This window comes from Malaclemys terrapin, chromosome 7 (genome assembly GCF_027887155.1).
Source record: "Malaclemys terrapin pileata isolate rMalTer1 chromosome 7, rMalTer1.hap1, whole genome shotgun sequence".
NCBI classification, from domain to species: domain Eukaryota; kingdom Metazoa; phylum Chordata; order Testudines; family Emydidae; genus Malaclemys; species Malaclemys terrapin.
In genome coordinates, this window is record NC_071511.1 from 78,409,029 (window position 1) to 78,422,471 (window position 13,443).

The 13,443-nt window shown below is 42.6% G+C and overlaps 1 protein-coding gene across 8 annotated transcripts in view; it reads right to left on the reverse strand.

Annotated features, from left to right (window-relative positions):
- The window catches only part of FAM13C (family with sequence similarity 13 member C), a 246,127-nt gene that overhangs the window by 226,784 nt on the left and 5,900 nt on the right, over positions 1-13,443 (reverse strand). For 7 of the 8 annotated variants that reach the window (XR_008445678.1, XM_054034904.1, XM_054034900.1 and 4 more), the window contains exons 4-5: positions 12,112-12,295; positions 867-1,002 (exon numbers count right to left, since the gene is read on the reverse strand). The exons of the other annotated variant lie outside the window; for it this stretch is intronic. Coding sequence is in view for 6 of the 7 variants with exons in the window: in XM_054034904.1 (XP_053890879.1) it covers positions 867-1,002; positions 12,112-12,295 (320 nt within the window). In the remaining variant the exon portion in view is untranslated. The remainder of the gene's footprint in view (positions 1-866; positions 1,003-12,111; positions 12,296-13,443) is intronic. 8 annotated transcript variants of the gene reach the window in all.

Here is a 13,443-nt window from a genome sequence, read left to right on the forward strand (position 1 = left end):
AGTGAGAGTGCCACTGAAAATCAGCTCGCATGCTGCCTTCGGCACGAATGCCATAGGTTGCCTACCCCGGCCTAGAGCCTGGCAAAATGCAGACATCTTGGACAGTACATCTCTCATAGTGTGGCACATCTTACATTGCTAGATTCAGTCATAATCTGCAAAAACCCTGGTAAACCTGTTCAGAGCAGCCAGATGGGTCATACTGTATAGTAATTGCATGATTTAACATTAGGTTGAGACCCACTTAAGATATGAACCTAGATCTCACCACTATGTTAACCCCTTGGGCTACTTTGCTCTCCTAGAATGGATTTTTAAAAAGATCTATATTGAACAGCAACAATACATAATGGAAGGAACTTGAAAAAATACCCACATAGACTAGTACTGGAAAGTCATCCATACTAAGTGCAAAATCATAACTCTTTTGACAAACACAATGCAACAAGAAGACATTGAAAAATCAATATTATTCTATAGCAGTGCATGCCTAAGGACAGAAAAAGTGAGTCTTTACTCAGTAGCTTCTGAAAAGGCATGTTTACCCTTCTGTCATTACTATATAGGAGATAAATGAAAAGAGTTACCTACAAAAATTCTGAGGGCAAGGAAATGTGGCTATAGGATATTTCAAGTAGAAAAATGTGGTGATTTTATTCTTAAGATTTAACTCTCATTTACATTCTTTAGAAAATAAACATATAAAGTCTCCCTTGTAGATTAGACATGCAACTGATACTCACTTTGTCAGGGTATAGTGATAGTGATTTATTACTGCTTGAATATACAAACCTAAGGATAGAAATACATTACAACCTAATGAAGCACCTTTGATTATCTGTTGGAATCAATCACCATCTTCTTACCTCAGTGTTGTCTGCTTGGGTCAGTGAGAAATGGCTGTCAGAGTCTGCAAATAGCATCTCATGGTTCTGGAGCAAATACAGCAGGAGTGCATTACAAAGTATTTGTTTTTCATGAGCCAAAGGACTGAAAGGAATTCTAAACAGGAGAAAAGTAAATAGATTAAGTTTAGTGGTGCTCAGACGATGATCCATTGATCAGTTATCCACTAATCCCTTTCTTGCGGTCTGGAGAATTTTTCAAAGCAAGTAGTTTTATCCAGTTCTTTAACATATTCTAGGACATGATCTCGGTTAAAAAGCTCTTGGTGACAGTATATTTTCATTACAAGCATGTATATGACTAGCATAAAGTGGCTCTTTTCCTCAATTGGTGGCCTTTATGCACTGCAGTAATACGGACAAGTAGTTGGAACCTGATAACATGGGCCTGGCACTGACTAACTTGTTCATGAAAATATTTTTAAAAGGACAAAATATGGAGAGCCACCACGACCACTGGGCTTTTAATATTTTAAAAGGTGATTTCAAATTTTGCTCACTAAGGCAAACTCATATTACACATCTTTCTGTGAGGGTCCAAAGGATAACAGCCCCATGCAATCTTGTCACATCATACTTAACTACCAGGGAAACACCATAATGCAGGACACAGTCTAAAAGTGGCATGAGAAAAAAATGTTCCAATGAATTCTCTGAAGCTGCATTATATTAATAATGGATGTAATAAAGTTATAGTTAAACATACAGGAATTTCTGCATGTTCCCATTAACAATATTATATTTTTTCAAGTAGTATTTGAACTTATACTTTATCTACAAGTAGATAATGCTCTGAATCATTTAATTAAAATCAAGGGATTCATTAGTGGCATGGTAATTTTGTTTCCTGAAGGAACTGTACATTTTCCCCCATAAAGTATTTGAGACGGTATGGGCATTTACATAAGCAGCAGAGCTGAATTCAGCTTCGTGCACTGTGCTAAACCAACTCCTGATTCCACTAAATATTAATATTTAAACAAGAAATTCATAAGCTCTTGGGAATTAAGTACAAATACACACATCACTCTTCTGTTTGGCAAACCAGACAGCACATTTATTATTCAAAGTGATTTAAACATCCAAATGTACATATTGGGGCTTAGTTCCAGTGTCCTAATTCCTGTCTATCTGTGGTAAAACTCCCCTTGAACTTGGAGAACTTTGTTTTAGAAAAACTTCAGGATTGAATAACGATGGCCATATGGGTTTGAGGGGGGACCCGTTACCTCTCACTGTCAGGACATTGCCGTGCTTCAGTTTCCTCACTCTGGGTAGTTTAGCCCTCTGGCCAAACTAAACCCCTCCACTTCCAGAGGGCAGGGGAGTCCAAATGATGACAGACAAGCCAAAAATACCTCAGACAAAGAAGTCTTTCACCCAAGTCCTCAGTGCCTGGACCACATTCTTCTCTGCAGATTGTGAGGGCTCAGAGTCCCTCCAAACATCAAAACCTTCACACGCTGGGGCAGGGCTCAGGCCACACAAGCAGCCCTCCACACAGAACATACTCCTGTCCAGACTTAGGCCAGGTTTACGCTACAGCTGCTACAGCAGCAGCAACAGCACAGTAGCGTACTTAACCCTTCCATCGACATAGAAAGTTTTTCCAATCACTTTCAAGAGGTACTAACTAAGTTGATGGAAGAATTCTAGCCACGTCTATACCAGGGGTTAGATTTGCCTAACTACAGTGCTCAAGATGCAAATGTTTTCACAGCTCTGAGCAACATAGCTAGGTTGATCTATTTTTTAATAGGGTAGACCAGACCTTACACTCCTGCTTGCCTCGGGTACGTGCCCAAAGTCCATGCCAGGCTTGTGCTATTAGTGCATAAACATGCCCTCCCAAACTTCTTTCCACAGCCTGTCCTAGGCCACTTCCTCAGTAGTAGGAGCCCCAACACCAATTTTGTCCAGTTCCTTCACATACAGAGAGGAGAAAGCCTTTGTTCATTCCACTTTCTTTCCCAGGAGGCCTTGTTCTCTGGACAGTCCCCTTGTCCAGACAGTCCCCACATGCTATGGGAATTACAATGCTCTGTTCTGGACTGAACCAGGAACAGGTCAGAGTTGGACTTTGTCCTCCTCCTAAAAGGCCAGCTTGGCCTGTGAAAGGGTCCACATTTGCAAGTTTGGGGAGTGGGGGATTTTGAGACTAGAATTTAGTTTGGCCATTCTAACAAAGACTAATTGCAAAATGTGAATCTTGGTTCAGGTCTGGAGTTCAAACCCTAAAATTCATGGAAAATATTGTTTTAGCTCTAATTTTTAAGTAGCTTAAGAACAAAATACTCCTTTTCAGATATTGCAAATTTGCATGTATTTTTAAAAGAATCTAGTTAACAAATTAGATCCAGGAACATATTCCTAGAGATTATACAACTATTGTAAAGTTGTTCTATTGGAGTAAACAGGATTAAGAATCTCCCTTGGCCTTAGACTTAAAAAAAAAAAAAAACTATCAATTTGTATTGAAGACAAATGATGTTAGGAGGAGACCACCACTACAATGTATAATTTGGAGTAATTAAAAAGGGATCAGTGGGAATCATTAAAGATTGTTTTATCACAAATTAAATATGTGGTATTGAACCCACAGTCATTAAATTTACCAAGCCCTGTGCCTTATCAGCCCAGCAAGCTAGAAGTAGTGCTAAGCTAGCGAGCGCGTGGAGACCTGTGCCTGGATATCAAGCCAAAAAGTAAAAGGTGCTATACTGGTAATCTTACAACTAGAACTGGTCATAAAATGAGGATATTTCCTTTTTGTCAACAAAACACCCCACAAAATTGGGAAGTTTTTCTTTTTTGCAACTAAACCCTACAAGTTTTCACTTTCGTAATTGTCCAGACAGTCTCCACAGAAGTTTTCATTCATAACCAAAGTTTCAAAGATTTTGACAAACCCTACTTGTGAAGGCGTAGGGCTTGGTACCAGGCCAGAAATCTAGAGGTGCTGAACAGGAGCTAAAGTCAAGGGATACTTGTAGGAATACTTCTCCCCTCTCTCTCCTAAAAGCAGAGCGAAAGTTCCACCTACTGTTTCAATCGGCTGCTGTGGATGGATTGGAGGACACAGAAGGGATGAGAGAAAGTGGGAAATATTACTAGGTGATTGGGGGTGGGAGGTGACTAGAGAGAACTCAGGGAGGGAAATATCAAAACAAGCAATGTTTAGCAAAACCAAGGTTGAGTGAGTAGCCAGTTTGAACAATTGAAGAGTTGGACCAGGGTCAAGCATCAAATAAGAAGGTGACAGGACACAGAAGGGAAAGCTAAAGTCACTGAGGATGAGGGAGAGGGTGATGAGAGACAGAACCAGGTGTCAGAATCTGAGAGGAAGGTGGTTGGGGAGAAGACAGGGAGTGGTAAAATAACTACATGGAGGGTAAAATCAGAGAAGAGTCTGATTTAATATTTTTCTATGGAGGATATGTGGAAAAAAAGGCCAGGAGTAACAGAAGCAGGAGAGAGATTTTGCAGAGAGGTCAAGGTGACTAAACAAAGACTGGGAGCACTCTTCTCATCTACACTTTCTCCCCTCCCTCCCCATTTTTTATTTTTTTATTTTTTATGGTTGTTCCCAGATTTGGACCTCATCAGACAGTGCATTGAGAGGAAGCACAGGAGTTGCGGTCATTTGCATATAATGATTGTGACTTGAAAAGTATTTCAGCCAAATACCATTCAGAGTATTATGAGGCAATGTCAAGTCATCATCCATTACAGCACTATGAGAAAAATAAAATTCAGTAAGAAATCGGCCTGTGTATTCATGGGTTTCAACATGAATAATTACATTAGTTTCCTGTAATTTAATGTGCAATGTGGTCACATGACATTCATACATTTTCTGGAAGGGTCTTCCCATTTAATACACATCTTACAAAGGGTTATGTTTTCCACAATGGAATTGTACTAGATCATAGTGACTAAGGATATACAGTTCAGATTATATATGTTGTAAATTGTAAAAGTGGCATGTTTTATATTCTGAGTCTGTGTCTCCTCAATTCCATGTTCTGAATATTAAGCTCCAACTCACACCACTGATTCTATGCATGTGACAGGTGTCTATAGCCATAAAAAAAAAATCAATAGATTAGGACAGGTGATAATCATGGCTAGAATTTGCACCTGGAATAGAAGTGGAGCAAAACATAAGCAGGAGGAGAGTTTGTAAACAATCTATTTAATGGTAAAGCAGTCAGAAGCAAGCACATAACAATGAAGTTTTTAGAATACACATGGAATAACTTCAACACACAGGAAGGAAAACATGAGGTGCTGCATGATTGTTAGAACTAAACAAAAATTATTTTTGGGTCCACAAGCCATTTTCAGCAATATCAGGTGCTCATTTCTGCAGATCAGTCTGGGATTGTTAGAAGAAACTCTGAAATGGACACTGGCATTGGTAAGTATAACAGGCATCTACCCAGCCTAGCTTTGAGCCTGTCACGGTCTCAGTTTACTCTAATCACAAACAGTTATCTCAGCCTTCAGTACAGGTTAGCTGCTGAAGTGACTTAGTCAGAGGTCCACCCTTTATTGAGTGTCAGTAGAAATCCAAATACCTTCCACCCCAGTTTCACTGGGACCACCCTTTCCTCTGTGAGGGTCTTCTTTTCTACAGCACACTCATCTCACTCTCCTTCTCCCACACTCAGCTTCCAAACCTCCTGGGGGTCAGTCAGTCCCTTCTCCCTCCAATGAATAGCATAGGTTGCTGTAGCTCCTCAGAAGGTAGCAGCATAGGGGAAACCCAAATCCATCCTCCACTATGAGTTCCCAGTCCTGGGGACCCTAAACTACTGGTTTCTTCCACCTCATAATTCAAGCTAAGAACATAGTAGCCAGACTGGATTGGACCAATGAGCCATCTAGCCCAGTATCCTATCTTCTGACAGTGGACAATGCCAGGTGCTTTGGAGGAAATGAACAGAACAGGGAATCATTGAGTGATCCATCCCCCGTCGCCCCCTCCTATCAGAGGGGACACCCAGAGCATGAGGTTGCATCCCTGACCATCCTAGCTAATACCTATTGATAGATAAGTCCATGGAGGATAGGTCCAATTCTTTTTTGAACCCCTTTATAGTTTTGGCCTTCACAATCATCCCTGGCAAGGAGTTCCACATGTTGACTGTGTGTTGCGTGAAGTAGTTCTTCCTTTTGTTTTAAACCTGCTGCCTATTAATTTCAGTAGGTGATCCCTGATTCTTGTGTTATGGGAGGGGTAAATAACACTTCCTTATTACTTTCTCTATACCATTCATGATTTTATAGACCTTTGTCATATTCCCCCCCATTACTTGTCTCTTTTCCAAGCTGAAAAGTTCCAGTCTTTTTAATCTCTCCTCATACAGAAACTGTTCCATGCACTTATTTTTGTTGCCCTTCTCTGTATCTTTTCCTATTCTAATATATCTTTTTTGAGATGGGGCAACCAGAACTGCATGCAGTAGTCAAGGTGTGGGTGTACCATGGATTTATATAGTATCATATTTTCTGTCTTATTATCAATCTCTTTCCTAATGGTTCCTAACATCATTTGCTCAAGAGGCAACAGCAATCTAAAAAGGTTGTGTTTTTAGAGAACCATCCATAATAAATCCAAGATCTCGCTCTTGAATGATAACATCTAATTTAGATCCTGTCATTGTGTATGTATAGTTGGGATTATGTTTTCCAATTTGAATTACTTTGCATTTATAAACATTGACATTCATCTGCCATTTTGTTGCCTACTCACTCAGTTTTGTGATATCGCTTTGTAATTCTTTGCAGGCTGCTTTGGACTTAACTATCTTGAGTAATTTTCTAACATCTGCAAATGTTGCCACCTGTTTGCCCCCTTTTCCAAATCATTTATGAATATGTTGAACACCACTGGTCCCACTACAGATCTCTGGGGGACACTACTATTTATCTCTCTCCATTCTGAAAATGACCATTTATTCCTACCCTTTGTTTCCCCCATCTTTTAACCAGTTACTGATCCATGAGAGGACCCCAGGACTGCTTACTTTGCTTAAAAGCCCTTCGTGAGGGACCTTGTCAAAGGCTTTCTGAAAGCAGACCTGCTTCTTCCTGTATTCCCCACTCTCCTGCTCTTTATAGAGCACTGACATCCAGCTCTCCTCTCCCCACACTTTGCTCATAATCACATCCCCCTTTCCCCCATATGACTTGAGCATTCATTCACTCCACTGGAGAAGCAATCTAAGCATGGCCCACATGCAGCTGAGCGCCAATCCTCTTAAAGGGCCAGTTCATTCTGTGACATTAAGGTCCAGATTTTTAGAGGTATTTAGGGACAAAGATGTACAGAGGGACCTACTGGGATTTTCAAAGCACCTAAAAAAATAATTTAAAAAAAATGGAAATTGAGCACATAGGTGCCTAAGTCCTCTTATGGATCTGGTCCTAAGTCTATCTTTTAGTTAGTCTAACACTGCCGAGATCCCCAAAACCCCTGCTCAGCTGCCACCTAATACTGGAGGTGTCTAAAATACATAGGTGCCTGAATTTCTGCGAGTGAGCATATGGACAGCCACTTGAGTTGCAGTGGCTGGGTACCTAAAGCTCAGCAGGATCCCGTACTAGGTGTTCCCCCACTCCTCTTATCTGCAACTACTGATCTGGTAGGTATTTTAATGATGTACCTAAACCCTCACAAAATAGCTGGGGATGAAGGAGGCAGCAGCCTCCCTTATAACTTGAGTCTGCTGGTTAGCACACTCACACATACTGTGGAAGACTCAGGTTCAAACTCTGCCCCCCACAAAGCAGCAATTTGAACATAGCCTTCCCCCTGCTCAGGTGAGTGCCCTAGGCTCCAGGGTGTGTACAGTGTGGGGTGATCCTCTTCTATGGAAGCTCTTCCACTGTGTATAAATAAATATCTGTTGGGCCAGAGAGCAGGTGAGAACGAGTCCATAGCCCAGTGATTAGGGCACTCACCTGTAAGGTGGAAAACTCAAGTCCATATCCTTGGTCACATTATGCAGAGGAAGGAGTTGAACGCATTTCCCACATCCTGGGCAAGTACCCTTATTACTAGGCAAGAGATTATAAGGGAGGTATCTGCCACCATCTCCCACACTGGTGGCTCTTGGAAAAGTGGTTTAGGACTAAGTCCCTGAGAGTGGTGGGGCTTAGGCATTTGCAAGAGATGAACTTAGAAATTCCCCTCTGATCATGCTGGCTTTTGGAGATCCCATTGTTAGATGCCACACACACACACACACACACACACAGTTGGAGAAATCTGGGCACTTAACTCAGGGACATGCATTTAACGGGGTGGCAAGGCCCCTAGCAGTTCTGCAATGGATCGGGTCCCTAGGCATTTTTGAAAATGCTGCCAGATGCCCATCTGCAGCTAAAGGTGACTAAAATACCTTTAAAAACTAATGAACTAAAGAAAAACAGAAAAGCATCCAATAAAATATACAAATATCAATGAAACATTGAAATTTGCTGGGGGAGGACATTGTGTTTAGTTTTTTCCAATCAATAAAAAAATCCCTATGAAGAACAGTTGGTATTTTTTGAACCAGCTCTATTATTCGTATAGCACCAGTGTATCTTCTGCTTTATTGATAGCAAGAGAAGATCCAGGCCTGAAGAGCTTTCAATCCAAGACAGCCCACGTGCAAAGCAAATAATACAACAGCAAGCAGAGGGATAAAGCTTGGAGGGTCACACAGCTTGAGTTATTTTCCTGTTAGTTTTCATTGTGAGAGGGTAGTTTCTACTCCCTTGGAGGGGAAAAGAACAAGGATTTATAGGCCTCAGGAAGGAAGGTATTTTAGAAGAGGACTGGGAGGAGAGGATGGGGCTATGGAGGTGGTTCCAAGCATAGGGAACTTCATAGAAAAAAGTAGGCAGAGGGAAGAGCAGGATACTTGAGGGGAGAGATAAGCAGATGCTAAGCAGGGTCCGTAAAGCAAGGGGATAAGGTGCTTAAGTCAGGTGCATCAAGCTAAGGAAAACCAATGGAGAGAACCAAACAGGGTCCAGACCTCGTTAGAGAAAGAGGAAGATAGATCATTCTTGCAAAAGCATTACATGCATTTTTGAAAAAACTATTGTGTACCGAGTGAAAGGAAGCGGGAGAAAGTGAGTGCAGAAGGCCAGAGGGGAGAAGTTTTTAGTAGCTGACATATGCACCCACACAGTAATGAAAACAAATCTTGATGTTCATTCAAATCAGTAAATGTTAATCTTAAAACACCCACCACACAACACACACCAAGATCTCCTTGTTATACCAAATTGAGTTAGTGTCAGTCTTCCAGAAACTTGATTGGCTGACAGTCTATAAAACAGTTGTGGAGAACACCAATAGTCAAGCCTTAGTATTACTCAGAATAATATACTGGGAATAGTGTGTGGTTTCTAATTCCCAGCCATCCCCAAAACAACTAGGATCTGATCTGCCACACTAGGCAGTACCATTGAAAATCACTCTGAACAGAAGGACCTCAACTGGCTTCCTCAGAAGTTTTTCTCCTCCCCCAGAGAAAGCTGGGCCTGGGACTTCCCAGATTTGCTAGTGCTGTAGCTAGTAAACCACTAAGGTAGGTTCTCTAGCAACCTTACACTCTTAGGTACCCTATGGTGACTAACACTTAACCCTAGTCTACACTACGAGTTTAGGTCAAATTTAGCAGCATTAAATCAATTTAACCTTACACCCGTCCACACGACGAAGCCATTTTTGTCGACTTAAAGGGCTCTTAAAATTGATTTCTGTACTCCTCCCCAACAAGGGGATTAGCGCTGAAATTGACCCTGCTGGGTCGAATTTGGGGTAGTGTGGATGCAATTCGATGGTATTGGCCTCCGGGAGCTATCCCAGAGTGCTCCATTGTGACCACTCTGTCTGCACTCTCAACTCAGATGCACTGGCCAGGTAGACAGGAAAAGCCCCGTGAATTTTTGAATTTCATTTCCTGTTTGGCCAGCGTAGTGAGCTGATCAGCACAGGTGACCACGCAGAGCTCATCAGCACAGGTAACCATTGAGTCCCAGAATTGCAAAAGAGCTCCAGCACAAGAGGTACTGCATCTGATCACTGTATGGGGAGACGAATCCATGCTATCTGAACTCCGTTCCAGAAGATGAAATGCCGGAATATTTGAAAAAATCTCCAAGGGCATGAAGGACAGAAATTATAACAGGGACTCGCAGCAGTGCTGCGTGAAGACTACTAAAGAACCAGAGAGGCAAATGGCCGCTCCGGGTCAGAGCCCCAGACATGCCGCTTCTATGATGAGCTGCATGCCATTATAGGGGGTGCCCCTACAACTACCCCACCTGTATGCTTCCTTTGTCCCCCACCCCTCCCGGGCTACCTTGGCAGTTATCCCCCCATTTGTGTGACGAATTAATAAAGAATGCATGAATTTGAAACAATAATGACTTTATTGCCTCTGCAAGCGGGGATCAAAGGTGGGTGGGGAGGGCGGTTGGCTCACAGCAAAGTAGAGTGACCCAAGGGGAGGGGTTTTCATCAAGGAGAAACAAACAGAACTTTCACACCGTAGCCTGGCCAGTCATGAAACTGGTTTTCAAAGCTTCTCTAATGCACAATGCGCCCTGCTTTGCTCTTCTAACCGCCCTGGTGTCTGGCTGCATGTAATCAGTGGCCAGGTGATTTGCCTCAACCTCCCACCCCACCATAAATGTCTCCCCCTTACTCTCACAGATATTGTGGCACACACAGCAAGCAGTAATAACAATGGGAATAGTGGTTTTGCTGGGGTCTAACCGAATCAGTAAACCGCGCCAGCGAGCTTTTAAACATCCAAAGGCACTTTCTACTACCATTATGCACTTGCTCAACCTATAGTTGAACTGCTTCTTACTACTGTCCAGGCTTCATGGGCCATGGGAGCAAGGGGTAGGTGCGACCGCGCGGTGCTGCTGACTGGGAGAGCAGCCTGAGGCAGAAGCCTCCAGCTGGCATGATATTCCAGGCAGGACTGAATCTCCATTAGACGAAACTTAAAGAGAATGACCTGGGGAGTCATTCCCATTTTTGTCCAGGCGCCCCCGACCAACCTCACTGAGGTCGGGCAGGAGCACCCACGGAACAACGACAACAGCTAGCAATCGTATTGTACCGTCTGCTGTCCGCAAGGCAAGGCAATGCAAGGGGATGCTGCTGTGTAACACTGCAGTAGCGCGTCTGCCAGCAGCACCCAGGAGACGTACGGTGCTAGTGAGCTGAGCAGGCTCCATGCTTGCCGTGGTATGTCGTCGGCACAGGTAACCCAGGAAAAAAAGGCAAGAAACAATTTCTTGCCGTTGCTTTCACCAGCGACAATGTTGTTGCCCCATCGGGCATTGGGAGCTCAACCCAGAATTCCAATGGGCGGCGGAGACTGCGGGAACTGTGGGATAGCTACCACAGTGCAATGCTCCGAAAGTCGACGCTAGCCTCGGTACTGTGGATGCACACCGCCGACTTAATGCGCTTAGTATGGACACACACAATCGACTGTATCAAATCGATTTCTAAAAAAAAAAAATTGGCTTCTATAAAATCGACCTAATTTCGTAGTGTAGACATACCCATAGTTTGCTAGGGAACCAACTAAGAGTTTCTTAACTACAGTACTAAGGTTTCTGCGATGTCCACACCCTCTGCTTTTAAATTAGCAGCATGAGTGTGTGTTTCTCCACCTCTGCTGCCCTCAGAGGGGTCTGGTCCTGCCACCTCTGAACACTTTTGGGATTAGAAGAGGGGGAAGTGAACCCTTAATGGGTGGCCACCCTGAAGCGGCAAGATGGCTGGTGCCACCTGTAGAAAGAGGGGAACTTCCAGCACCCAGGAGGGCACTGGAGAGGTGGGGTATGTCACTGACTCCAACCTGAGAACAACCCAGTGCCTAAGAGCAAGGAGGCAAATGAAGAGTGCCCAGGCTGGGCAGGGTAAAGCCAGGTCAGCTGATCCTTTGGACCTGTGCTGATGTTCAAGGCAGATGCACTCAGATTTTGGGGTGGGCATGGGCTTCTATATCAACATTCTGTATAGCTCTGCTTCTCTTTCATTCATTCCCCAGTGTACAGCAGGCTCTTTCATCAATATTCCAGCTCGTCTCGGATTACTGCTGTTCTTGTTTTTAAGGGCGGGATCCAGGAATACAAGCAAAAACAACTGTAAAATAAATCTAAATAAGATACTTACTGGAAAAGGGTGGGCCCAAATACAATGGCGAGGTTTTCCAGGGTCATGTGGTTCATTTCACTGTGTGATGCCACCTTCAACAGAAAGGTAGAGAGGAACTGGAAAAGGCTGTAGTGGGCCTTAGGAAAGCTGCTTAATAAGCTTTTCAGACATTGTGTACACTCAGCCATGTGGTTCTTATTATCTGTGAAGAATTAAGTTTTAATTCAGTTACTAACAGATGGGTATTATAAGCATCCAGCAAGTTTTACTACACCATTTACTTTATTGTAAAAAGATCTCCTCTCCCCCCCCCCACCCCCCAAAAAGAGACACTAAGGGGAAAAAAGCGCATATATGCCAAAAGCCAGTGATTTTTAGACTAATCCTCTAATTATTTCACATATTAGCTTTAAACTACGAACGTTTCCCTTGTTACTGGAATTTCCTATGGAGCACTCTCGGTCTTTGGATTCTATCTTGTGTCAGTGACATTCCTCCTCTCCCGGCAAGAAAAATATAGTGTTTCTTGTTATTTCTAGCAGAGAGTATAAGACATGACCAACTGGCTATATGATAACCAAGACATTATGGAAAAAGCTGTGGGAGGATTGTCAGCTGTGACTCTTGCTGGAGATTTGCCACATGCTGTGTGACTCATGCTAAGAGAAGCCTGGGAAATTATAACCTTTCAGCACCACATCAGTCTTCATTTCCCTACTAATTGGTAACATTTACAGTTTCAGGGCATTTTTGCACTATAAATATAGTACTGTAGTTACAGAAGAGAGGTTTAAAATTCCATGTCCAGGGACATTGACCTTTTCACTTTCCCTGCAGCAAAGAGGAACATTTTAATGGCAAATATGGGTTCACAAATACAACTCACTTTAATAGGAGGGGTGGGATGAGAGTGATTGAATCCCCTAAATATTTTAACTGTGATCGCTCAATACTATGCAATAGCTAAGGCAATAACTATTGTGTCTTGGATAGTTGTAAATTGAACACACTTGCAATATACAGTAGAACCTCAGAGTTATGATCTGACTGGTCAACCACACACCTCATTTGGAACCACAAGTACACAATCAGGCAGCAGCGGAGGGGGCGGGGGGAAGGGAGGAAGCAAATACTGCATAGTACTATGTTAAACAAACTGCTATACAAATAAAGAGAAAGTTTAAAGAAGATCTGACAAGGTAAGGAAACTGTTTCTATGCTAGGTTCATTTAAATTAAGATTGTTAAAAGTAGCATTTTTCTTCTGCATAGTAAAGTTTCAGAGCTGTATTAAGTCAATGTTCAGTTGTAAACTTTGGGAAAAAAACACTGTTTTGTTCAGAGTTTTGAC